Here is a 27460-nt window from a genome sequence, read left to right on the forward strand (position 1 = left end):
TGAAGGGAAGGCTGACATATAGAGATGTATAAAGGTGAGGGCAGAGGGGAGCCTCTCGCTAGTTCCACCTCCGTACATTAGGAGACGCTGTGTCAGCTCGGCTCCTCACATCGACAGTCTGGCTGTAGGGAAATGTCTATGGTTAATGCGGGGAGGCCGGAAGTACGTCAGGAGCCGAATAGTCGAAGTCCCGTTTCCGGTCCTGAGTCACGGTGAGGCACAGAATGGCTCCGCCGGGCGATTACAAGATGGCGGGGGAAGCGGTGGAGCAGGTACGGGTAATATGCGGCTGTTTTCCTGATGAGAGCTGTGGGGTGGTGTGCCGGATGTGCCTCCCGGTCTGTAGTGGGCCTACCTCCCTGTGCTCGGTGTGCTACAGACACAGGGGCTTCCTGGGGACACATGGATGCTGTGGAACTACAGATCCCAGCAGTCATGCCGGTCCTCGGAGCACAGCTGAAGGACAGACAGTCCCCATTACATGTATTCGCTCTTTGTTCCCCCTCAGATCTCCTGCATGGTCTTTGCAGCCCCTTCCTGTGTATGTGTCCTCCAGGGATGGCTGCATGGAGGGAGACAACTATGAGCGATGGCTGTGTAAGGTGCTGGAATGGCCGCTTGTAGCCTGCATCAGAGGATGGGGTGACAACGTAGAGGAGCAGTCAGGAGAGCGTTGTCACCCCATAACAGGAAGTGGCTGAGTAAGGATTCTTCATGGCAGGATCTCCAGATATTGAATGGAATCTGTGGACTTCATAATAGTGAGCATTACTGTTGGAATGCTATTTTAGCTCTGATTCACACCCATGTGATTTGTGATGTTTACACAGATCCGCAGGACAGGCCCCATGGTATGTGTTCCTATGGAGGGGGTTCACACAGATCTGCAGGACAGGCCCCATGGTATGTGTTCCTATGGAGGGGGTTCACACAGATCTGCAGGACAGGCCCCATGGTATATGTTCCTATGGAGGGGGTTCACACAGATCTGCAGGACAGGCCCCATGGTATGTGTTCCTATGGAGGGGGTTCACACAGATCTGCAGGACAGGCCCCATGGTATGTGTTCCTATGGAGGGGGTTCACAGATCTGCAGGACAGGCCCCATGGTATGTGTTCCTATGGAGGGGGTTCACAGATCTGCAGGACAGGCCCCATGGTATGTGTTCCTATGGAGGGGGTTCACACAGATCTGCAGGACAGGCCCCATGGTATGTGTTCCTATGGAGGGGGTTCACAGATCTGCAGGACAGGCCCCATGGTATGTGTTCCTATGGAGGGGGTTCACAGATCTGCAGGACAGGCCTCATGGTATGTGTTCCTATGGAGGGGGTTCACACAGATCTGCAGGACAGGCCCCATGGTATGTGTTCCTATGGAGGGGGTTCACAGATCTGCAGGACAGGCCCCATGGTATATGTTCCTATGGAGGGGGTTCACACAGATCTGCAGGACAGGCCCCATGGTATGTGTTCCTATGGAGGGGGTTCACAGATCTGCAGGACAGGCCCCATGGTATGTGTTCCTATGGAGGGGGTTCACACAGATCTGCAGGACAGGCCCCATGGTATGTGTTCCTATGGAGGGGGTTCACACAGATCTGCAGGACAGGCCCCATGGTATGTGTTCCTATGGAGGGGGTTCACAGATCTGCAGGACAGGCCCCATGGTATGTGTTCCTATGGAGGGGGTTCACACAGATCTGCAGGACAGGCCCCATGGTATGTGTTCCTATGGAGGGGGTTCACAGATCTGCAGGACAGGCCCCATGGTATGTGTTCCTATGGAGGGGGTTCACGCAGATCTGCAGGACAGGCCCCATGGTATGCGTTCCTATGGAAGGGGTTTGCACAGATCCGCAGGACAGGCCCCATGGTATATGTTCCTATGGGGGGGTTCACACAGATCTGCTGGACAGGCCTCATAGTAGGTGTTCCTATGGAGGGGGTTCACACACACACGCCATCCAACTGTAGTGTGTTTTTAAAAAGGGTCATTTGCAAGTTCGTAGCGATCCGTTCCAAACTCACATACTATAGATCAGGGGTCTCCAAATGTTTGAAATAAAGGGCCAGTTTACTGCCCTTCAAACTTCAGGGGGGCCGGATTGTGGGTGTAGAAAATGCCCCGGTGTTAGTGGGAGTAAACAGTACTCTAGGCTTGGTGGTCAGTGGGGAGGAACAGTGTCCCATCATTGGTGTCAGTGGGAGGAACAGTGCTTCCTATCAGTGGAAGGAAAAGTGCCCCAAGGGCTGGATAGAAGAAAGCAAAGGGCCACAGTCTGGGGACCCCTGCTATAGAGTAACGTTAAGATTAACCCTCCTGAGGATTTCCCCCCCTTCCTGACCAGGCCATTTTTTGCGCTGCGTCACTTTATCTGACAATTCCGCGGTCATGCAGCGCTGTACATAAATTTATCTTTCCCCTCACAAATAGAGCTTTCTTTCGGTGGTATGTGATCGCCTGTGCAGTTATTTGTTGCGCTATAAGCAAAGAAAGACGGACAATTTTGAGGGGAAAAAAACAATATTTTTGACTTTTTGCTATTAAACATGTCCAGTAGAAAAAAAATTAAATGTTGTCATAAATTTAGACCAAAATGTATTCTGCTCCATGTCTTTGCTAAAAAAAAACCCCCAAAGCCCAATATGTGTAAATTAATTGGCTTAAGTAAAAGTAATGGCGTTCACTAGTAATGGCGGCGATTAGGGACTTATAGAAGGACTGCGGCGGGCATTCTGACACTGGGGGGGAACTAACCGCCACAGATATCCCCAGTGACACCAATACAGTGATCAGTGCTAATAAAAAGCACGGACACTGTACTAATGACACTGGGCAGGAATGGGTTAACTGTTTGTGTTTTACTAGGGAGACATGCTGTGCAGAGAGATACAAAGCAGCATGTCCTTGCTGGCAGTAGAGACCTGTGTTGTTTACATACAGGTCTCTCCCCTGTCAGTGTTACTCGGCGATCGCTGGGTGCCAGTGGGGAATCTCTGGCCGGGACCTGGTGATCGTCATCTGTAGCCACCTAGGGCAGCATGCACGCGCCCCCTACCCAGAAGTGCAAATCACGTTTGTGTGTGTGTGTGTGTGTGTATGTGTGTGTGTGTATATATATATATGATTTTGCACAGCCCTGTAGCAGTATTTCTGCTATAGGGCGGTGGGGAAGCAGTTAAGTAGGATTCTGTGTGTTCACATATGAGTGCCATGTGATGCGTTTTTACCATAGCAACAGAGGGGAGGAAGGATCCAAAAAAACAGAGCACTTGTAAAATCACATGGCTCCATATATCCCAGGTGCTAGGTTGCCATGGTGACCAGAAATCATTGCCGCTAGCAACTCCCTAGTCCTTTTGCATGCAGCTCCGGGCACAGGGCGACCGATCCTTCTCTCTCTCTTGCTGGTCTCCATAGTTTCCCTGGAAGCAGGCAGTAGGCGGGGCTGGAGTCCTATATCTGGCCCAGTGTGAATGACATAGTCGGGGGTAGCCGAGCTCCTTTACTGAGGTGGTCAATGCCCATGCAGGGTCCAAGGATGAACAGCTTTCCCTCTGGGGGAGCTCTGTTGCCACTTCTGCTGCCCATCATGACCGAGCCACATTGCCGCCAAGCTGGTGAAGGGGTCGGTGGGGGCTGAGGTGGGGACCTGGCGGCCTGTGTGCTGCCCTGTGTGACCTCCATCTGATGGAGCAGGAGGACTGGCAGTACTCCCTGCAGGAGTTGTGATGCGGTGGAGGACAGAACAGAGGAGCTGCCTGGGCTGTATGTTCACCTGCTGTACCCTGGGGAGCGGTGGATCTGGGACAAATGTGCTCCTTCTTTATCTGCCTGGCCTCCCACATCAACTGCAATGTATGTCTCTGTGTGTTTGTGTATAATATATAAATATATGTACATACACTGCTCAGAAAAATTAAAGGAAGACTTTGAAAACACATCAGATCTCAATGGGGAAAATCTCCTGCTGGATCTCTATACTGATATGGACGGGGTAATGTGTTAGAAACATGAGGACACCCCATTGTTTGATGGAAATGAAAATTATCAACCTACAGAGGACTGAATTCAAAGACACCCCGAAAATCAAAGTCAGGGTTCCGTTGTCTAGCCTGTAGAGGTCTGTGTGTCCCTCCATGGATATGCCTCCCCAGACCATCACTGACCCACCACCAATGGTCATGCTGAACGATGTTACAGGCTGCAGAACGTTCTCCACGGCTTCTCCAGACCCTTTCACGTCTGTCACATGTGCTCAGGGTGAACCTGCTCTCATCTGTGAAAAGCACAGGAAGCCAGTGGTGGACCTGCCAATTCTGGTGTTCAGTGGCAAATGCCAATCGAGCTCTTTGGTGCCGGGCAGTGAGGACAGGGTTCACTAGAGGACGTTGGGCCCTCAGGCCACCCTCATGAAGTCTGGTTTAAGAGACATTCACACCAGTGGCCTGCTGGAGGTCATTTTGTAGGGCTCTGGCAGTGCTCATCCTGTTCCTCCTTGCACAAAGGAGCAGATACCGGTCCTGCTGATGGGTTAGGGACCTTTTACAGCTTTCCTAGAGTAATGCAGGCCATAGATGGGGCGTTTATCGGCCAAATTTTCATCCGCACAAAAAATCGGCCGATTTTTCATTTGTCGGCCGACAGTTCGGCAAATAAAAGGCCCATCTATGGCCTGCATAACTGCCTGTCTCCTGGAATCTCCTCCATGCTCTTGAGACTGTGCTGGGAGACACAACAAATCTTCTGGCAATGACACGTATTGATGTGCTATCCTGGAGGAGTTGGACTGCCTGTGCAACCTCTGTAGGGTCCAGATATCACCTCATGCTACCAGTAGTGACACTGACCCTAGCCAAATGCAAAACTAGTGAACAACAGTCAGAAAAGATGAGTAGGGAAAAAAATGTCAGTGGCCTCCACATGTAAAAGCATTCCTGTTTTGGGGGTTGTTTCATTTTTGCCCATCTAGTGTACCTGTTGTTAATTTCAATAACACCAAAGCAGCTGAAACTGATTAACAATCCCCTCTGCTACTTAACTGACCAGATCCATATCCCAAGAGTTTCATTGACTTGATGCTATACTCTGATTAAAAAGTGTTCCTTTAATTTCTTGAGGTGTGTGTATATATGTGTGTGTGTGTGTGTGTGTGTGTGTACACTCACTCTCTCTCTCTCTCTCTCTCTCTCTCTCTCTCTCTCTCTCTCTCACTCTCACACTGAGGACCAGACCTGGGGTGTATATAGAGGGGGAGGACAGGACAAGTGTGTATACAGAGGGAAGGGGGGACTAGACCCAGTGTGTATATAGAGGAGGGGGAGAGATGTATATTATATGGGGGGTGTATCAGGGCTTGACACATCCCTGGCATCCAGAAACCACATCCCGGCACCTGGGCTTCCACCAGCCCAATGGCACAGAAACGAATTCCGAATTCAGTGTGAACCCAGGCTAAGTGCCCGTTCACATATATCTGCGGATTGGATGCAGTTTGAACCGCATCCAATCCGCATGACATGTGAAATACCATGGCTTCCTATGTTGCCTGTTTACATATGTCTGGTGCAGGTTCAGTGCAGTTTAAAAGAGTCAAGTCTCATTTCTGAGCAGTGCAGTCAGGTTCAGGTGTGGATTATGGGCTATTGACTTCTATGGGAACTGTTTCTAAACCGCATATGTGTGTGAATAGGATAAAATCCTGATCTGAACCTGACATGAATCGGTGAACAGCTACTGTGTCAATTAGGTGTGAAACCTGAGCTTCAATCTGCACCACACCTGTGAATCAGCACTTAAGGGGGCACACATCATTGACCACCAACATTTTAAAGGTGCACTCCACACTGACCACCACCTTAAGGGGCAGGAACTCCTGACCACTAAAATCAGCCAGCATCATAGTCCTGACTCCTGCACTGTATACACTATGTGTGAAACTAGGGCCTTTTTTTTTTTTTTTTTTTTTTTGTATCATAAAGTGTTCAATTACCATTAAAGAAAGCTCTGTCTGTGTCTGCTTTGGCTTTAGAGATCTATCCCATAGAATTCCTAAGAGTCGGATACAACTGAATAGATATACACATACGTTAGGAACACAAATTCGTACACGTATGAGTTGTGTAGTTTAATAGCAGATTGATAAATATTAATCCTGAACCCCCCAGGTATTATAAACTGTTTTGAATCCAATGCAAATATCTAGTTGTCTTTTTTTTTTCTGTCCCCAGTGTATAGATTAACAATCCATCAATGTGATATACCACCATGGAACATCAGGCTTTCCTTGAGTTTTATATACAAACAAATATATAGGCTGTAATAATTGTGCATAGAGTTTACTTCTACCTGACATTTATTCTGATGTTATTCTGACCTACGCTTCCTGTCTGTAACAGATGGATATGGATGAGTCGCGTGGCGGCAGTGGCTTACGCCAGTATTATTTGTCGAAAATTGAGGATCTTCAGGTAAGGCTCTTCAATGTCACACCATTGTCTTGGATAGTAAGCAGAATTCTCAAGGAGTGTTTTAAATCCCTTCCTTTTCTCTCTCTGTGTGTTGTCACCTGTCATTGTCCGTGTGCATACACTAGATAAGTTTTGTTAAAGGGAAATCTGACGCAAAGCAGAATATATGTGGGGAAAGCATTATTTTAAAGTTGTGTCTGTAGGTCTACTCGACCTTTCCTGCTGTAGAACCTTTGTTTTGGTGGGTGGCAGACTAATGGGCCCCTAAGGTGTCTTTTATAACCATTTCTCTTTCTCTAGTTGGTTGTCAATGAAAAAAGTCAAAATTTAAGACGTCTTCAAGCTCAAAGAAATGAGCTGAATGCTAAAGGTAAACCCAGTTTTTATTCCACATTACACAGCTTTTTTTTTTTTTTTTTTTTTCTATTTATTAAATGGGGAACAGCTTATTAAAGCTGAGCTCCACCCAAAAGGGGAAGTTCCATAGTAAGGACTGCTCCCTCGCTTCCCATTAAGGATTGGCACCTCTGGGGGTGGCAGGTACCCAAATTTGACAGGTACCCGCTCCCACTTCCGGTCGGATCGTCTAAGGCTATGATTGTGATGATACACTGTGGCCCTGATTAACCCTTTGCTTACTGGGCCCTTAAACCCCCTTCATGACCAGAGCGCTTTTTGCAATATATGCAGTGTCGGATTTGTTTTAAATGTTGCAATGGTTTTGCGGCTCCCAGTCTTTTTTTCCCTCTCGGAAACGGGTCCAAGTGGCTCTTTATGTCTTAAAGGTTGCAGACCCCTGGTCTAGGCGATCAGAAGCTGAAGGTATCCTCCCTCCCTGTAGTCTTTTGGTACGTGACAGGTCCCAGAAGACTACAGGACCATTCATGAAGCGCAGTGCTAGTTGCGCATGTGCAGTGGGTACCCGGCTGTGAAGCCGCAAGCTGTCACAGCCGGGTGCCCACACTGAAGATGGTGAAACGGGCTCACCGAGGGACAGGTAAGTGGCTGTTTTTTAAAAGTCAGCAGCTACAGTTTTTGTAGCTGCTGACGTTTATATTTTTTTGACAGGGTGAGTGGAACTCCTCTTTAACTCTTCACGCCGGTGCCTCCCAGCCCTTTAAGAGGTTTCAGATTCCGGGAGGCTGGGCATGGTTTTAGGGTCGTGATCACCGTGATTTGCTGTCACATGATCGGAAAAGTTCCCGATCGCAAGGAGAGATCGGGAACTTTCCGTGAGACACCGACATATGTGCTGGGAGCGTGCAGGGCGCGCGCTCTCGGCACATGTGTTTTCAAATGGTACACAAATATGTGACCACTCGGCGTCAAAGCCAAGCCGCCGAGAGGCCACATATTTGTGTACTGTCGGCGTCAAGGGGTTACTCTGTAAATTTGATTCTTGATAAATTGTTGTTTTTCTTTTTTTATTAAAGTATAACGTCTACAGGAATGTGATCTTGATGTCTCACTATACAGCAATAGTACAATTAAAACCCTTTTTTGGAAAAAAAAATCTTTTACTGTTAAAATGCAGTAAAAGTGACTATACCTTTTTAGCACCGTTTTTCAGTGTCTACCAGAAAGGGAGAATGCCATCAATGCGCTGCAGGCAGACTAGGAAGTGGCCTCTGTCTTTCTAGCCCAGTAAGCCCCTTATGGTGTTCTGGCTGGTCACAGGATAAGTAGTAGTGTGACCTTGCTCACCCAGGATTGTCATCTGACAACATGACGTCTACCTGGAAAGCATTGATAATTTGCTGTGGAAGAAATGCTGTTAGTGACAGCCCCTGTGACCTAGAGCAGACAAGGCAACATTGTTGGAGTATCTTAGAGGAGATCTATGCTTGAGGTGATTGGAACCCTATTGGTGCATGTTCAATAAAAACAATTGAGTACAGTTTGTAAAACATTTTTTTTTAATTTTCACTAACATTCAGAATTTCAGGACACGCTTTTTAGATATACCCCCTTCTTCAGCAGTACTTTCAGGAGATATATCAACTCTGTTAGCAGAAACAATGGAACACATTTTCTATACCAATTCATCTTTATTCAGAAATGCCTTCTCTGCTGCTGTAAAGTAACATAGTGACAGTATAATGCCTGTCCACTTACATGGTAAATGTGTGAAAATCGGTCTCATCTGCATTGCAAAACAAGGATACATTAAGAAAACGATTAGCAACAGTTTTTTTTCAACTGTATGTAGCCAAAGCTCTTTGAGTTTGGGATAGATTAGGGAAGGATTAGAACCCCTTGTATGCTAATTTCTTGCTGTCTGTGTCCCTTTTGGGGAAATTTTTACGTCCTTATCTGTCCTGGAGATACAACAGATAGTGAGAGGAAATCTCTGCAAAGTGAGGATCTTCCTCTCTCAGTATTCGCAGAAAAAATAGTCCCATTGAAAAATAATCTTTTGTTCTGCAAGAGATTCTGGGGACTACTATCTTGAAAGATCTGGGCATATGCTCATTTCATATAACTGAGGTTACTGTAGAAAAATATAAAAATCTGTTGATATTCCACCTAATGCAGCAAAGGAATTGATACACAAATACTGGCAGGAGCCGGAGGTACCGAAAATAAAAGATTGGATAAAACGGGTAAATTTATAGGATGCTTCAAAAAAGGCCTGGATTCTTTCCTAGATACACAGAATATAACTGGATACTAACATTTATTGGTAAAGTTGATCCAGGGAATTTCCAATTGCCTCTCGGGGGATCGGGAAGGAATTTTTTTCCCTGCAGGAGCAAATTGGGTCATGCTCTGCTGGTTTTTTTTTGCCTTCCTCTGGATCAACTGTGGGTATAGGATTATAACTTTTTTTTTTCTATGGTTGAACTGGGTGGACTTTTGTCTTTTTTCAGCCAGACTATGTAACTATATTGAAGAAGACGGATTGGAGAGATTTAAAAAAAAGATGGGAAAAGTGGGATGGGTTTAAAAGATCAAATAAATATGCTGAATTGGTAGGATTGATGAAAAGAAAGGTCATGTGTAAAAAGAAGAGAAGGAAAAGAAGGTGAAATGAAAGGGGAAGAAAAGGGAGGAAAAAAAGAGGAAAAAGATGGGAAACGGGAGGTAGGAAGATAGGGAGGAAGAGAAGGGAGATCCTGAGATTAATAGAGGAATGGAAGGAACTGTGAAAAACAGGTAAAATTGGGTGGGTACGATTAGGATTGGGTAGGGTGACTTTGGGTGCAATGAGTAAAGGGAAAGTTTTTCTTTGTTTTGTTGAATGATGTGATCATTGAATTTTGTAATATTTAAGTTTATTAAAAATGTTAAAAAAAAAAAAAATAATAATCTTTTGTTCTGATAGCAAGTCTAAAGATTATTTTACTTTCTTGGTGAGGGTTAAGCTACCCAACAGAGACCCAGAAGCAATAAAAACTTGACAGGGGTTCTAATACTTCCCTGTGCTGCCATTCCTATTGAAAACCCTTCTAATGCCAGTCAACTGATTTGAAAAAGGACATGGGACTTTTTAGCCAAAGCCCTGCACCGATGTAAATTTAGTTGCATTAAAAACCTTAGAAAACCTGTGCATTAAAGGACATAATGTGAATGGGGTCAACACGTCTGGTTACGTGTTTTGTTCCACCTGGTCGCCTCCTGAATACAAATGTTAATTTTACATTGCAATATCTGCATGGGTTTAATATTTGATATGGAGTGTATAGCAAACTTTTCATGGAGGGCTGCTTTTTTTTTTCTTCCAATTTTGGTGTTTTAAAAGGAAAGCTAATAAGTGTTTATATAGCGCTGTCAATTTACACAGCGCTTTACGTGTGTATGTATGTATGTATGTATGTATATATATATGTGTGTGTGTGTGTGTGTATATGTATATGTGTGTATATATATATATATATATATATATATATATATATATATATATATATATATATATAATCTCGTACATTCACATCAGTCCCTAACCCTCAAGGGGCATACAATCTACAGTCCCTAACTTACATTCATTCATACACATACTAGGGCCAATTTAAACAGGATCCAATTAACCTACCAGCATGTCTTTGGAGTGTGGGAGGAAACTGGAATACCCAGAGGAAACCCACGCAGGCACAGGGAGAACATGCAAACTCCAGGAAGGTGGTGCCGTGGTTGGGATTCGAACCAATGACCCTATTACTGCCAAGCGGAAGTGCTAACCATTTAGCCACTGTGCTGTGTTATTAAAATGTATTGGCTCCACAACTCACCATGTAGGTGGGATATGGTTCCTATTTTTCTGTATAATACTTTCTCCAGTTTTTTAATAAAAATATTGAAGTATAAAATGTATTGGCCTGTGTATTAAAGCACTACTGCCTGGGTATCCGTATAAGCAACCTAGAGGCTGCAATATTTTTAGTCCGTGAGTATAAATACTAAGCAGACAGCCCAAACAACATATTAGTAATATTTATTAATACGTATAAATGAATAAACTGTAGATATCCTTTAGGCGCTGCTTTTTGATGAGCATTGTTACATCTGTATTCTTAAATGCAGTCAGTTTAACACGATTGAGGCAAAGCTGATGGATATTGGGAGCCACTAGCCTCAGGTCTTCAAAACTGAATTACAGCTGTTGCCTCTAAGGATTTTGTTAGTGACAATGGAAGGTTTTTTTGCCTTAAAATGCCTGGCAGATGTAAAATCGCACAATTTGCACACCCCTGTTTTTCAGGTATGAGGTGCCAACTCAAAATCATATGTTGGACTTAAGGTTGCTAATATCGAGAAGTTGTAAACTACTTTTATGCACTCTTTTTAGTACGTCTTCTGCGTGAAGAACTGCAGTTGCTTCAGGAACAGGGCTCCTATGTGGGCGAGGTGGTCAGAGCAATGGATAAAAAGAAGGTGCTGGTCAAGGTAGGCAGTCTAATCTTCTCAGCCTAATTCTGTCCTTTGTCATGTGAACTATCCATATATCTGCCCGTATTGTTGTCTTCTTCTAGGTCCACCCAGAAGGGAAGTTTGTGGTCGATATTGATAAGAATATTGACATCAATGATGTGAGTATTTTAGAGGGATCAAAATGATGGTATGATAACATATTTACTATATTACTGACCCCAAGCTCTCCGTAGGTAACACCAAATTGCAGAGTAGCTCTGAGGAATGACAGTTACACCCTTCATAAGATTCTACCCAACAAGGTGGATCCATTGGTGTCACTGATGATGGTTGAGAAAGTTCCAGACTCCACCTATGAAATGATTGGTGGCTTGGATAAGCAAATCAAAGAAATTAAGGAAGTTATTGAGCTGCCTGTGAAACATCCAGAGCTGTTTGAGGCCCTGGGCATTGCCCAGCCTAAGGTTTGTACTTTACCCTAAAATTTTGACATTCGTTTTTATTGCCAACTCTTGGTTACATTTTCTTTATACTTTCTTCCTACAGGGAGTGTTGCTTTATGGGCCACCTGGTACAGGGAAGACTCTACTGGCCCGTGCAGTTGCTCATCACACAGACTGCACATTTATTCGTGTATCAGGATCTGAACTTGTACAGAAGTTCATTGGAGAAGGTACAACGACATACCCAATCATTGGAACCATATAATAAAAAAGTGTAATTGGGCTCCTGACATGTGACCTGGTTTGAAAGGTGCAATCTTGGAAAAATGTCATCATTCTGGAGTCAGGAGGAAAACAATGTTAGGTTTCTCCACACCAGTCATCATACAGACAATTTTTTTATTTTTTTTAATTCTAGTAGGGCAAAGCTAGAGCTGTTGTCAGCATCATAGTGCAGCTTGCCCCCTATTAACTGTCAGTTTTAGCCATTGTCGTGACGGAAAGTGAGGGGATTCTAACTGAGCCCAGAAATGCAGAGTAAACCAGAAAAGGTTCCAATACTTGTGTGGATGCTGACAAGTTGAACCACCTGCCATTTTCCTATATTTCTCAGTCACTGTAGAGGCCAGAATCCTTGACATATTCCACAGGGGTCAAGACAGAGGGTGAAGTCAGGGACAACTACTACTGGGTAGTAGCAAATGTCTGGATGAAAAAGAAATGATGTAATCCATTTTCTCAGTTGGCAGGTCATTGGAAGTAAAAGTACAAAACTTTCAAAATATACTAGAAAAAAAAAACAAATGCGCTGTTGACGATCAGGTTAGCGTGTAGGCTTGTATACTAACCCATATTGTACATTTGCAGGAGCTCGCATGGTGCGTGAACTCTTCGTAATGGCTCGTGAACATGCTCCCTCAATTATCTTCATGGATGAGATTGATTCTATTGGATCTTCGCGGTTAGAAGGCGGGTCTGGTGGTGATAGCGAGGTCCAGCGTACAATGCTTGAGCTGCTGAATCAGCTGGATGGCTTTGAGGCAACCAAGAATATCAAGGTAGATTAGATGGACAGAGATAACAGTGGGTCTTAAAGGATAAGTTGACCTTTGGGAACATGTTAAATGTTCCACCTGCTACGCAGCTCAACACCCCCCCTCCCTTTCCTCCCTGTGACAACAGTACGGAGAGAAGGTTTCTGTACTAGCTGTCACTTTTTGAAAACCGCTCTGCCCACATGGCCACGCTATTTATTCACAGCGTTCTGTGAATGGATGAACTACAAGTTCCAACATCCTTAGCAGCTGTCCGCTTGTACTCTATGAACTACCGTGGCACTGTGGAGCACTGTATTAGTTCCTGTTAGTATATCTGCTTGCCTGTACAATCCCGTACAGGCAAGCTGATAGACTGCCAGGTTTGCAGGAGTCCTCCATGGCACCAGCAATCTGCTGATCCCTGGTGCAATGCTTTTACAGGCTCCTGCAACAAAATAAAATAAATGCACATTTTTTTTTACCTGCAAAAAAATTGGTATTTATTATATTTTGGCAAGAGGTAAACTTATTCTTTAATAAATGTCCTCAACGTGAACATGTGCTTTTCCTACTCATGTTTAATTTAATGCACCCAATCTTAGCCACACATACTCTGCTTTCTTCAAGGAGACGTACAGCCAAAGCTTGCTGTGGATCACGAGTGCAATTGTATCTGCACTCCTGTGATCCGTTTTCAGCCGTCAGTGAGCTATAGTCCACTGTCAGCTGATGTCACTCAGCCAGTCAAGGCTGGGGAATGATCCCGAATTTTAAAGTCAGGATCCACCCAAATGTCTGGAACGGCACGCGCTGTTCTCACTCCCTTCACAGCCCAGCGGTTCAGTGCAGACAGTGGTGACTGAGGGTCTCTGCTCGGAGTGCCAGACAGAACTGAGTGATCAGCAGTGTCTGATTGCTCAGTTCTCACCTTTAGAGCCAGTGGAGGACAAATGCATTATCGGATCAATGCGGCATGCGCCTAGATAAATATGATTAAAAAAAAATCTTTTTTAAGGGGGTGTAAGTACAGTGCATGCAGTTACTAAATGTTTTTTGTTTGTTTTTTTGTCCTGGGTTCTGTTTTTCTTTTGCTTGCAATGCAACATATGGGTGAAATCTGGCATTGTGGAACAATCTGAAATTGCAGGTAGAGGTACTGTAAATTGGGGACCTCTCTGTTACTAGATGGATACCAGTCAAAGCTGGAGAAAAGATGTGTTAGATTGATAAGGTAGTGATCTTCATGTATGGAAAAAGAAGCTTAAATCGGCTGCAAATGCATTTTTAAATGTGTAATAAGAATGTCATTATTTGAATCTGTTACTTTTTTCTCAGGTCATCATGGCAACAAACAGAATTGACATCTTGGACTCGGCTCTCCTGCGTCCTGGTCGTATTGACAGGAAAATTGAGTTCCCTCCTCCTAACGAGGAGGTAATAAATTAGATTAAGAGACTCATGCATGTTTTCAATTTAATCCCTTGCTGATTTTCTTCAACTTAATTTGCCATTTCAGTTATTTAGCAGTTTTTTTTTTTCTTTCTTAATTTAGCTGCACTTTCTGGAAGATCATTTTCTCACATCAGACCTCTAGTATAATCTTAATAATGACTGTTCAATCCGTCTGCAAGATATTAGGAATGTTTAGGGAAGCGCTGAAGGGAACTTCGTGTCCCATGATCGGTGCCAGAACAGTATTTAAAACATGACCTCTGCTCTTTGGGAACTGATGTTCAGGTAGAACTGATTAATCAACAGCTATACCGTCTAACTTGGTTCCATGAGATTCTTATTAATACTTTCAGGCAGTGGATCTTAGTTAAATGTTTTATTGAAAGGCAACATGCATAAAATATACATTATTATTCTATAGTTAAAAATTTAAAGCGGAGTTACAGCTGGAAAAAAAAAAAAAGCAGCTACAAAAACTGTAGCTGCTGACTTTTAAAATACAGACACTTACCTGTCCCTCAGTCCAGTGGTGTCCTCGCCATGGCTGGTTTCTCCGGCCGTCTTCTCTCCCTAGCACCGGCATCTTCAGTGTGGTTTCCTGGCTGTGACAGCTTGCGGCTTCACAGCCGGGTGCCCACTGCGCATGCACAAGAAGCGCTGCGCTTTTGTGAATGGCCCCGTAGTCTTCTAGGACCTGTCACGGGTCCCAGAATGCTACAGGGAGGGAGGAAAACTTCCGCTTCCCATTGCCTAGGCCAGGGGTGTCAAACTGGCAGCCCTCCAGCTGCTGCGAAACAAGTCCCATCATGCTTCTGCCTTTGGGAGTCATGCTTGCATCTGTCAATCTTGTAAAGCCTCATGGGACTTAGTTTGGCAACAGCTGGAAGGCCACCAGTTTGACACCCGTGACCTAGGCGATCGGAGTGGGAGCGGGTACCTGTCAAATTTGGGTACCCGCTCCCCCCAAGGTGCCAATCCTTAATGAGGAGCGGGGGACAAAACATTAAATTGGAGTTTCCTCTGTTGGGTGGAACTCCGCTTTAATCTTGCAGAACAAAGTTGAACATAGCCATTTTGTTGAGCATTGGTCTGCATTAAAATTTAACTTCTAGCTCCTAGCCTGGACTGACTGGCTCCTGAACGTAAATTGGACCTGCTCACCTTTGCTTTAAAATGGACTTTAGTGTTGCATTTTTGGAAATGTGTAGAGCTGTCTGCTTGTAATGTGCAGCAATGATGCCGCTGATGTACCCAAGGAAAATGGTCTTTCCACTCAGTTTAGCCTCATTGTTGCCGTTCTTCATACGAAGCTAAAAGCAACCACTCACATTGAATCAGTTCCAGACATAAGATCCCTTTATAGAAATGGAGTTTGTCTCTGCAGAAGACTGACTCCCTCCTATGTGTGCCTATGTCTGGCTGTGATTTCAGAGCTTGCCTCTGTAGTCAGTCTCTTTGGAGTCAACAAGATAGGAGAAGACTCTATTTTTGAAATGATAATCAGATTTATGTGCTTTACTTGGGTCTTTTTGGCAGCATTGGTGCCGCACTAACACATCAGAATTTCTGAGTTACACAATTGGTTTGCAGGAAAACATGAAATCATTTTGCCTAGTGTTCAATCCTTCAAGCTTTTAAGTGGGAAGCTTTGATTAATTAAAGCTGTGTATTGGCAAAGACTGCCTTTCAATGATCTGTCCTTCATGCAGGCTCGTTTGGACATCCTCAAAATCCATTCCCGCAAAATGAATCTGACTCGCGGCATCAACCTGCGCAAGATTGCCGAATTGATGCCTGGCGCATCCGGGGCCGAGGTGAAGGTAAGTCTGCACTTAATAAGTAAAGAGACTTGCATTGTACGGTGTGGAAGCAAGGCCTGGTGACGTGTCTTTGGGCCAGAACCCAGGTCTTGTAGACAATAGAATAATGGGGAGCAGATGGATTTTTCTAGCACTAGTTGCTGCCCAGAGTTCCATAATGGAGCCTGAGTACTGGGAACCAGATGTGGAAATTATTGTGCAATCCTTTACCCCCCGGACCATTCTGTGTTCAACACCCATTTCCAAAACATCACACCAAAACCACATTTTGAGAATCCCTGAATCTTCAATGCTAGTGGGAATTGAAAGCTTTTCATTCCAGTCCAAGTATTGCTGGGAGTTGTACAGAGTTTACGGTGTCCTCCTATAATTAATAACAGGCCAGATTCTTAGTGATTAAAGGGAACCTCCGGAAGAATGACAGTATCCTTATATGTAGAGATTAAAGCAGAACAGTCTGCTATATCCGCAGTCATTCTATAGAATGCTATCTAGTAAAATGCTAAAGTCACAAAATGTAATTGATGTAAGGAAGAAAAAAAATTGGAAACTGACACCAAACTAAATGATCTTTGTCTCCCAGGCCTAGCTGCTCTGACGCTACTGTTGGGGGCGGGGGAGTAGGGATAGCTTCTAGCACCAGTTGTTGGAACAGATTCTCTTGAGAGTCGGGTGTTCTCTGCATATAAAAAAAAAAAATACTTGAGTCACTATAGTGCCTGGATGCAGGAAGCTACTTTTTTTTTTTTTTTTTTTTTTTAGTTTCCTAATGCAATTCCTTTTAGTTCCAGTACCATTCAGTGTTCGATGTCTATTAACAAAACCATGGCACCAACACCACAATTTGGGAATCGCTGAGTCTCAAATGCTATTGGGACATTTTTTCATTCCAGACATCACTTAACCCCTTTGCGCTAGCGCCTCCCGACCCTTTAAGAGTTTCAGGAGGCGGGCGGGGTTTTAGGGTCATGTGACTGCCGTTATTCACTGTCACATGATCGGAAAAGGTCCCGATCGCAAGGGGAGATCAGGACCTTTCTGTGAGTCACGGACATATGTGCTGGGATTGCTCACACTCAGCACATATGTATTTTCTAATGGCACGCAAATATGCGGGCACTCGTTGTCAAGGCCCAGACGCTGAGAGGCTGCATATTTGCTTGCGCTCAGCGTCTAGGGGTTAAATACCATTGTGCAAAATAACAGGATTTGCCTGCCTGATAGCTTATTTGTGCTGAAGACTGAGCTGCACTGACTGAATCATTCACTGGTCATAGCTGGGTGGTTGCGTAGCTGGGTTGGGGGAAGTCCCTCCAGTCAGTTGTACCCAATGGTGGATATTGGCGATATTGCTGCCTTTCCGGTACGGCCTTGGCGTCATTTCCACAGTATTCTTGGAATAGTAGAAAAAAAGGAGCACCCAATATCCAAAAGAATGCACATTTGGTAGATTAGAGGCATTATTGAGAGTAACGACAAGACCGGTATCAAGCCAACGCGTTTCGTGAGAAGACTCCCATCTTCAGAGCTGTTACTGCACGCTACTAAATGGGAAAAATTCCCACGTTGGTTATATATTTTCTGGGTTTCGGAGGAAATAATGAAAGTGACTGCTGCCACTCCAGGGGTGCTAATAATTGATAATAGCTCAATCATGCTGCACTCACCTTCAGGTTATATAATAAAATGTGTGCCCTAATGATGCCCGCTGATCTGTGTAACATACTAATGTGGTTTCAGGGTGTGTGTACAGAGGCTGGGATGTATGCATTACGGGAGAGGAGAGTACACGTCACACAAGAAGACTTTGAAATGGCTGTAGCAAAGGTATGATAATTTGTAACTATAAAGGTTTATTAACAACTAACCAAACCATTTTGCCATTAGTGCCTTATCCCTGGACAATATTCTTGGTACATACCACTGTCGGCAAAAGGGTTTGTTTGGCAGCTTAAAAAGTTGTAGCCATAATGTGAACCCTATGAAGTGTAACAGGTTGCTCATTGCTGGTATTGCTTTATAGTATCAACAATAGGTAAGGTCACCCTTGTGCCCTCAGCACAAATTATGACCATCCCATCTCTAATCACCAATCTGTAAAGGAGGGACTTCAGCTGTTTTGGACTGTAAATCTCTTGCCATCTAGAAGTGGTACTAAACGCATGCCCCCCCCACCCATTTTTTTTTCCCCCCCAATTACCTGTAGTGCTCTTCAAAGCACATATTCTCCTGCACAACAAATCCAGTGTTGTCCTGCTGCATTTCTCTGTTCTGGTGCCACACATTGGGTCCCATGCCGCCATCTTGGTCCTCTTCAGCTGCGTGCAGGCAGCCAGCTCTGGCGTGCTCTCGCAGAAGCATGTACACATCTTTCTGGCCTAGGCTGGAATGGTGGCAGGGCTAACAATTTAAAGAGGAATAAATTCTGCTTGGGGAAGGGGGAGTGTTAAAGCGGGAACTAACTGGGCAGCACAGTGGTTAAATGGTTAGCACTTCCGCCTGGCAGTACTAGGGTCGTAGGTTCGATTCCCAACCACGGCACCACCTGCCTGGAGTTTGCATGTTCTCCCTGTGCCTGCGTGGGTTTCCTCCGGGTACTCCAGTTTCCTCCCACACTCCAAAGACATGCTGGTAGGTCTAAATTGTCCCTAGTATGTATGAATGCAAGTTAGGGACCTTAGATTGTACGCCCCTTGAGGGTTAGGGAATGATGTGAATGTACAGCGCTGTGTAAATGGGCGGCGCTATATAAGTACCTGAAATTAATAATAAACTTCCTCTTGGGAAACATTTTGGTACCTATAACTAAAGCTTTCATTCTCTTTTTCAGGTGATGCAGAAAGACAGTGAAAAGAATATGTCTATAAAGAAACTATGGAAATAACAATGGCATCAGCAAATCCCTGGAAGACGTCAGCAGTCCATTTTGTGTGTCTGTGTACAACTGCTGTCTTATGATTGTGCAGCCTGGGTGAAACATCACTTGAAGACTCTTGTCACCATTCTGTAACGTTCAAGCAGCCAGGGGGGAGTTATTGTAAAGCAAACCCATGGGAAACTTTGAATCCTATTTGTAGTAGATGGCATACGCTGTGGGCACTGGGAGGGGAAGCTGACGGCCTCTGCTATCACGTTTTAGCTTGTTTAGGTTTTTCACAGGTTTCCTTTTACTTACCTTAAAAGGAATCTCGTATCAATGCTAAGTTTTTAGCATCATTGCAAAAGTCAGTCATTTTCAGTCTGTGCCCCAGTAATCATATTCAAAAGGAAACCGATCATGAGTGAAATATACAGGCAGCCATTGTTGACCTGGAAAAGGTATTCAGATAAGGACTGCTGATTTCCTGATTTGCATGTTTGTTCCAGGGCACTGACTCATGGAGACACAATATATTGTCTGAATATTCACTTCCATTACCCAGTCAAATAAAAAAAGCAAATCCTGTTTACTTGTTTTCAACTGCACATGATTAGGTGATTGAAGAGTGTCACAATTTGTGTGAAGATTCTTGACTCTTTTAGTAAATAGGCCCAAACATCTTGAAGCCAATGGGTCAGCGTTACAATATGAAAGCTACTATTGTCAGAGGAGGTTAACAATGGCAGCCCCTTGTTAGGAGAGGTTTACTTTTAAGGTAGGTGTCCAAATGATCACTGTAGATGGTAAGGCAGTATGTAAGAGGGAATGGGTTTGGGTATTGTTTTCAGTAATCGGTAAACTAAAAATGGCATTTCTTTTTGTAACATTAATAACATTCTGTGATCTGTTTTTAATAAAGAACAGAACAAGTAAAAAAAAGACAAAAGCTTTTATTTGTTAAAACATCCAACAGTTTTTGCAGACATCCAGAAATATTTATTATACACATTTGGTCCCCACTCCCACAGCTATGTAAACTACACAATGTATTAAAGACGTCGATACAAATGTTCTGTGATTATTTCTTGTACCCACTGCTTCTAGACAGTTGCCTGCAGTCATTTCATGTCCTATATCTACGTAATGTTAGTTGTTCCATGTGGCTGCACCAGATGCCTTTCCTAGCCTACAATTTTATTGCAATTTTTTTTTCTTTTGCTCAGAGCTGACAAAATTGTAGTTATGTGGAACAGGCCAACAAGAGGCTGGTAGGAAAACACATGAGAATGCCTACTACCATTCAACACATTTCCTGAGGAGCCGTGCTTTCGATGCTTGTTACCAAGGCACGTTTTACAGGCTTTGTGATAAGATCTCACCTACATATATTAATTGTACTGGAAATTGGTCCTTGTCCACAGTGATAGGGTCATATTCCACAGAGCTTCATACTGCCTCCTTTATTTATTTAAAGGATTGCCTACTTTAAAGGCAGCTATCTGCCTACACAAGATGGCTGATTTCTTTTGTTGTGGACTTGTGAGGTTGCAAGTATGAAAACTGCCATTTTTATTAGCGGTGTCTTTTTTTTTTTATCATGCAAACTCTGGAAAGACACACAAGGACATGCAAAGAATGGCATACTCTCTCTAGGTAATCCATACTGTCTGAGAATGGTTGGTTGACTAATGTGATCGCTCTGTATCATGCCCTGGCCTCCTTGCGGAGGGTAGTCTTGGGTACTGTACAGATCACTGGGCATTTAGAGAGCACAGAAGCAGGAATCCCTGTGGCCTGTCTGAAAGTGGTGATGAATAAGGCATGCTTGGGACCAGGAAAATGTGAGAGCAGGCCAATGGGGGATAATCATCCTTAACCTCGTGGTGTCGGCCGCACACAAATGTGCGGCCTTCCTGGCGTCTGGGTCTTGATGCTGAGCCGTTGCACATTTGTGTGCAATTAAGAAAAACGTGCTGAGAGCGCACGCCCTGCGCGCTCCCAGCACTCATGTCCGGTACTCACGGAAAGGTCCCGATCTCCTCTTTCGATCGGGACCTTTCCCGAGCATGTGACTTCCGTGACAGCGAACCACGGTGGTCACATGACCCTAAAACCCCACCCCAGCTTCTGAAACCCTTAAAGAGCTAGAAGGTGCCTGCACAAAGGGGTTAAGGAGTACACCTTAAAAAAATAAAGCAGTATTACACTCAAAACAAAGAGTGTAATATATTGTGGCTTACCAATCTGTAAAGGTTGTAGCTGCATTAGTTTTTTTTGTTTTTAGACTTTTTCCCCTGTTTTCACCCAGTGACCTGGCCAGTAATACACCTCCTGTATTAGAGTGCCTCCATTCTGGACGAAGGAGCTCAGAGACACCTTTGGACAGCAGTATTGTCAGTATGGGGGAAGAGACGTGTTGGATGGATGAGCACATTTAATAAACTAACACAGTGCCCTGGCACAATACTTAAATTGTATACAAGCCAGTGGGTTGATCAAGCCTGCATTGTAGTTACACAAAGCCACAGGTTGTGCACCATTACAACCTTCTAGCTGCTGGCGTCCTAATAACCAATGACGTCATTGATAGAGATATTTTATTATCTCTAATATCTCTCGCTATATATTATGCAGCATCATCCATGTTTGCCCCTTTCCATTAGCACTGGGGTCACATTAGCTGACAGTGAAGAGAAGCAATGGGAATACTAGTCAGGACCAGTGTGTAAAAGTGTATTTGCTTTGGAAGAATAAATCACCTCTAATGTTGGGGGTCCTACATGTGTGGATGTTGCTGCGTTCTATAGAACTATTAGAATAATTTTTCGCATTTTAGAATGGGGTGCCTCAACTGAAACACAGTTCTGCACTAACAAACTGAAGCCAAACTCTAGCTAACACTTTATATGCAGTTACAGCAACAGTTTTGTTCCTTTTAAGATTAGTTTTACATAAAAGCTGTCCATTATAACACCCCCTATCAGCAGGTTGTCTTATCCTCCTAACTGCTACCTCCACAGGACATCTTGTGCTGTTGAAAAACAGACTTACTGGTCAGATCACCAGGTGAAAATAAAAGGAAAAAAAAAAAGCCTTAAAAAAGAACTAAAGCAGCCATCGCAGCTACAAACTGGCAAGCTGCAATATAATAAATATTTGCTTTTGGGTTTAATACTGCTTTAAAGTGACACTAAACTGGTCAAAAAAAAAAATATATATATTTTCATGCATGTATGCTCAGCTCAAAAAATACCTTCTGTTGCACACAGCCTTCTGAGATCTGATTTTAGAGGGAGACTGTCCATGGTCTCCACTGTCTGGGAATGCAGCCAGCCCCATTTGCTTGCTTCTGAGATGGGACTAGTGTTCATAGACCAGCACACTCCTTGTCCCAAACAAAGGGAAGTTAGAAAAGAAGAGGTTTGGGAGCTCATAGAGGATGTTACAAGGAGGCAGAAAAACACCAAAGAAACAATTTTTCATGAAAACTAGATTACAGTCCCATTAACTAGTAGACATGTATGAACTATTTTGGGAGAATCTGGCCCTATGCACACAGGGTGTCTAAGTCCCTCTGAACGACAGAACACCTGCCAGAAAAAAGTTGCTTAAAAAAACACGGTAAAAGCTGCGTTTGGCGCACACATTCAGGCGCATCGAGCGCTGGAGAGTTAATGTATTCTATTGGCCAGAATATTAATTTACCCTGGCTCCTGGAATGCATAAACGCTAGATGCGACCATGTTTTTTATGGTCTTCAGCTCCTCTCCTGGTGGGCTTTTTCCTGCCTGTAGCTGCCTACAGGGGTTTATTTACTAAAGCTGGAGAGTGCAAAATCAGGCTCACCAATCAGCTTTCATTGCCAAAGCTTAACTGAACAAGCAGAAGTTAGGTCCTGTAACAGCATTTTTTTTTTTTGAAGCGCAGTCTGTATGAGGCCTAATTATATTGTTTAGTGTCATTTTGTCATACAATATGACAACATGGGCTGCTGATTGATCCTGGCTTCACTATATAGGACCATGGCACATGAGCAAACCCATTGCTGAGAGCAGACAATTTACCTGTTATAAAGTCTCCCCATCACCAGCTGGACTTGCAAGATGGAAGCCTCTCCTCTGTGATTTTTCTGCAAGCAACACATCGCTTGTGTGATATCGGCATTAGTCATCGACTTGGAAAAAGGGTATGCAGGGGCAGCTTTATCCATGCTCCTGGCTGCATGATTGCTTTAAGTCTGACTTGCTAGGTAGTGCAGCCAGGAATAAAACATTGCAGCTCTGAAACCAATACCTTTAGAAATGAATGGCAATGGCAGCTCTCATACTTTTATCCTCATAGGTTGCATTTTGGAGAAGTAACGGTTTAACTCACAGGTGTCAATCTGCAGCCCTCCAGCTGCTGAGAAACTACAGTCCCATCATGCCCCTGCCTTTAGAAGTCCTGCGTTCAAGTGTCAGCCCTGCAATGCCTCATGGGATCTGTAGTTCCGTAACAGCAGGAAGACCCCAGTTTGACACTTCTGACTGATAGTACATAGGTGTCCTGACCGCTGTTCAGTTCTCTGGCATTCTCAGAGGAGACAGTTTTCTGAATGCCTTTTTATGAAGCGATGTAGATTGCTTCTCCGAATGAGGAGAGAAGCGATCTACAAACGCTTTGACCGCTGGAAAACGGCTGCTGTTACTATAATCTCGTGAGATTACAGTAAGATCAGTCAAACACAGTTTACTAAACAGCTGTAACTTACCGCTGCTACGTTTGCGGTTCCCCCGATTCTCCACCTATTTTCATGGACTTGGATTATTCCTAGCACGGGTGTCAAACTAACAGCCCTCCAACTGTTGGCAAACTACAAAAAGTCCCATGAGGCATTGCAAGATTGACAGTTACAAGCATGACTCCCAAAGGCAGAAGCATGATGGGACTTGTAGTTTTGCAAAAGCTGGAGGGCCGCCAGTTTGGCACCCCTGTCCCAGCACAATACCTATTGGCTCCAGCAGTGTTTGATACTCCGAAATGAATTTAAAAATCGGGTCTCTTTGTTTCCTGTCTAGAAGCAGCATAGCTACGTTTGTGGTTCCCCCGATTCTCCACCTCTGGGCTGGAGAATATGGAGGGAGAACACAGACTGGCAGTGTATGAAGGAGCGATGTCAGCCCTTCACTGGCCATCTGTGTGCTGAGATGATCAGCGGAGAACATTTTCTCCGCTGATCATCTGTTTCCTAAACCACTAATGATCTGAGATCAGCAACGATCCTTAGGAATGCCGCTGATCTCAGTTTCATAAAAGGACACCATAATAAGATTCTTTCATTTTCAAATCTATTGAAAAAATGGCATCAGAAATCAGTTTGGTTGGCATGGCAAACTAAGTTTGCAGTCTTCTACTTTTTTGTATGTGTAAATTTCCCTATCCTATAGGCTTACCGAGTGCCCTTATTTTCATGGACTTGGATTATTCCTGGCACGGGTGTCAAACTGGCAGCCCTCCAGCTGTTGGCAAACTACAAGTCCCATGAGGCATTGCAAGATTGACAGTTACAAGCATGACTCCCAAAAGCCAGAGCATGATGGGACTTGTAGTTTTGCAATAGCTGGAGGGCTGCCAGTTTGACACCCCTGTCCCAGCACAATACCTATCGGCTCCAGGCGTGTATGATACTCCGAAATGAATTTAAAATCGGGTCTCTTTGTTTCCTGTCTAGAAGCAGCATAGCTATTCTATTGCAGTACACCCACCAACGGTGTTACATAGTCTGCCATATGTAAAAGAACGAAGTACAAAATCGTTTAAACCTATGAAATAATCTCATGGCTTTTTTGGATTCTTATTTGGTCCAAAGTCATGAATTTGCACCTGCATATATCAATAGCAAACACACCCTGAGATACAAACAGTATGGCTCCAGGTTGCAAGTTGCACATTCAGCATTTTGCGCAGCAGATTCACAGCATGTACCTCCCCATTTCCACTTTTTTCTGGGAGGGGCATGTAATAATTGCAAACACAGCAAAGGCTACAATGTCACCAGCAGTGATCTGGCTATTCCTACCTTCTGGCAAAACATCACTGCTGGAAATTCGCAAAAACTTAGTGCAAAGGTATTCATAAGTATTCATAACAAGTTGCATATGAAGGACTATAACAAAATGGTCACCTTAGAAATAAAAAAAAAAAAGAACATGTAATAAAACTCCTAACCTTGTAATTCTCAGGAAGCAGAGATCCTTCCCCAGCAGTACCATTAAAAAGAAGCTTTAAACCCCTTCCCCACCATATAGTGCAAATAGTACACTTTGCATACAGAAAACATCAAAAATACAAATCCTAAAACTACGCTAAAAACTGACTGAAATGCTACTACTGCTTTATATTGAAAAATAAATGTCAAGTACTGGATTTAATTAAGTTGGCATTATTTGAATAGGAAAATTCCTGAGAAATAATTTAAAGGAAAAGGGTACGGGGGCTGTTTTGTCACACATTAGCACAGCCTCATATATTCGGCATTATGGCAATTGTGGCTTTCCAAGTTTTCTAATGAAAACATTGCGCACCATACGCAATGTGGAGTTGATGTATAGTGGTAAAATCAGTTTTCATGTTTAATTAAAAAACAACTCCAGAATAAAAGCCCAGCTGGGCAGAGTGATTCAATGATTACCAGAAATATTACATTACATACTGAACTACCTCACCAGCTAAAACTTTGAGTCCTCATGCACACTGGATGTTTTTACAGCGGCTGTTTTTGGCGTTTGACGGTTTTTTCTACAGCCAGTAAACCCTCCAGCCTGTTATCCTATGTGTCCATGCACACAGACTGGAATCAGTATTTTTTGCCGTTTGGCGTTTTTTCTACAGCCAGTAAACCTCCCAGCATGTTATCCTATGTGTCCATGCACACAGACTGTAACCAGTATTTTTTGGTGTTTTGGCATTTTTTTCTACAGCCAGTAAACCCCCCAGCATGTTATCCTATGTGTCTATGCACACATAGACTGTAATCAGCGTTTTTTGGCTGGGATGTTTTGTGGCTGGAAAAAAAAAACAAAACTAGTTGGTTTCTAGAGGAGTTTTTCAGCCGTAAAAACACTTGAACACAGCAAAACACTGCACACCGAAATTTTTGGACTTTTTTGACAAAAAAAAACGCTAAAAAACAAACGCGGAAAAATGCTAATGCAAAAAGCTGAAAAACGTTTTTTAATGTGAGTACACAGCTAACGTTACCAGTGTTATCAAAACGTCAAGTGTGCATGAGGAGTAAATCAGGCTTGCGGTGCACAAGTCTGCTCTGTAAGCTGATGAGGGGACGAGGAAGAACTTAGCAGGCCTAACAGAGACAGCAAACCCAGAATGACATCATCGGTTTGGAGATGAACATTCGTATGCTGTGCAGCCATATTGCAAGACACGGATTTAAGGTCAAAATAGAATAGGGGGCTTATTTACTAAAGCCAGAGAATGCAAGATCTTGTGCAGCTCGGCATAGAAACCAATCAGCTTCCAAGTTTTATTGCTTAGTCCTCATGCACACGGGACATTTTTACAGCAGCTGTTTTTGGCTTTTGACCTTTTTTTATACAGCTAGTAAACCCCCCAGCATGGGATCCTATGTGTTCATGCACACATAGACTGGAATCAACATTTTTTGGCTGGAAAAAAACCCAGGACTAGTGGGTTCTAGAGGAGTTTTTTAGCTGTAAAATGCTCTAATGCTGAAGAACGCGGCAAAACACTGCAAACCAGCATTTTTGGACATTTTTTGACCAAAATACATTTTTTTTAAAACGCAAAGTGGAAAAATGCTGCTAAACGCTAATGCAAAAACACTAAAAACTCTTGTTTTTAACATGCCTTTACACAGCTAATGTTACCAGTGTTATCAAAACGTCCCGTGCAGGGGCGGGCTGACCATTTGGAAACTCGGGCACTGCCCGAGGGCCCAGGGTCAGTAGGGGGCCCCATGAGATGCCCCTGGTACCTTTTTCATAGGCTTTTTTGAGTTTGACCAAGGACACAGGGGCCCCATGATCCCCTATTGCCCGGGGGCCCCATTAGTTGTCAGTCCGCCCCTGGTCCCGTGTGCATGAGGACTAAGGATTAAATGGACAAACTGAAGTAAAAGCTGACTGGCTACCATACACAGCTGCACCAGAGTGTGAGTGCTCCAGTTTTAGTGAATCCCCCCCTTTGTATTACTTTTCAATTTGTATAAGTAAGGTTTCTACTGTGAAGTTTGAGGCTTAGTACAACCTCTTCTTTATGTTTCTAGAGACAGGATTTTGCATAGTTTTGGTAAATGGAAAGGCAGCTAACATTTATCGTACCTGAGGACTGAAACACAGCTTTTCTAAGGTGACAGTATGTAGAATAACATGTATATTAAGGCACGTGAATCTGAAGTACAGGCTGCTCCAGACCGAGCTCATGTCAGACGTATTCCTAGAACTTGCTCAAGCTCTTGTCTCCGCTGCTGAACCTGGAACATGAGAGC

At 43.8% G+C, this 27460-nt stretch overlaps 2 protein-coding genes across 2 annotated transcripts in view; one reads left to right on the top strand and one right to left on the bottom strand.

The window, feature by feature from the left end:
* The first annotated feature begins 134 nt into the window (after positions 1–134).
* On the top strand, positions 135–20022 carry PSMC5 (proteasome 26S subunit, ATPase 5). Its single transcript, XM_089674634.1, has 12 exons — positions 135–272; positions 6402–6473; positions 6774–6843; positions 11260–11357; positions 11444–11500; positions 11576–11806; positions 11889–12015; positions 12653–12843; positions 14158–14256; positions 15984–16094; positions 17835–17921; positions 18925–20022. Exons 1-12 carry the CDS (start codon positions 225–227, stop codon positions 18976–18978), a joined length of 1245 nt encoding a protein of 414 aa, XP_089530760.1. The 5' UTR covers positions 135–224; the 3' UTR covers positions 18979–20022.
* SMARCD2 (SWI/SNF related BAF chromatin remodeling complex subunit D2) overlaps positions 19885–27460 on the bottom strand; it is a 74860-nt gene continuing 67284 nt past the window's right edge. The window contains exon 13 of the mRNA XM_089674633.1: positions 19885–27445. Within this exon, the coding sequence (XP_089530759.1) occupies positions 27392–27445 (54 nt within the window). The 3' untranslated portion in view covers positions 19885–27391. The remainder of the gene's footprint in view (positions 27446–27460) is intronic.

Source organism: Staurois parvus, unplaced genomic scaffold (genome assembly GCF_062004578.1).
Source record: "Staurois parvus isolate SC_StPar_1 unplaced genomic scaffold, SC_StPar_1.0 ptg000151l, whole genome shotgun sequence".
NCBI lineage: Eukaryota > Metazoa > Chordata > Amphibia > Anura > Ranidae > Staurois > Staurois parvus.

Excerpts from the sequence above, each read along its gene's own strand:
- PSMC5 (XM_089674634.1), top strand. The coding sequence starts at position 225 with ATGGCTCCGCCGGGCGATTACAAGATGGCGGGGGAAGCGGTGGAGCAG. Across the intron at positions 6,474-6,773 it reads CGAAAATTGAGGATCTTCAG|TTGGTTGTCAATGAAAAAAG; the intron begins GTAAGGCTCTTC and ends CTCTTTCTCTAG. Across the intron at positions 16,095-17,834 it reads CATCCGGGGCCGAGGTGAAG|GGTGTGTGTACAGAGGCTGG; the intron begins GTAAGTCTGCAC and ends ATGTGGTTTCAG.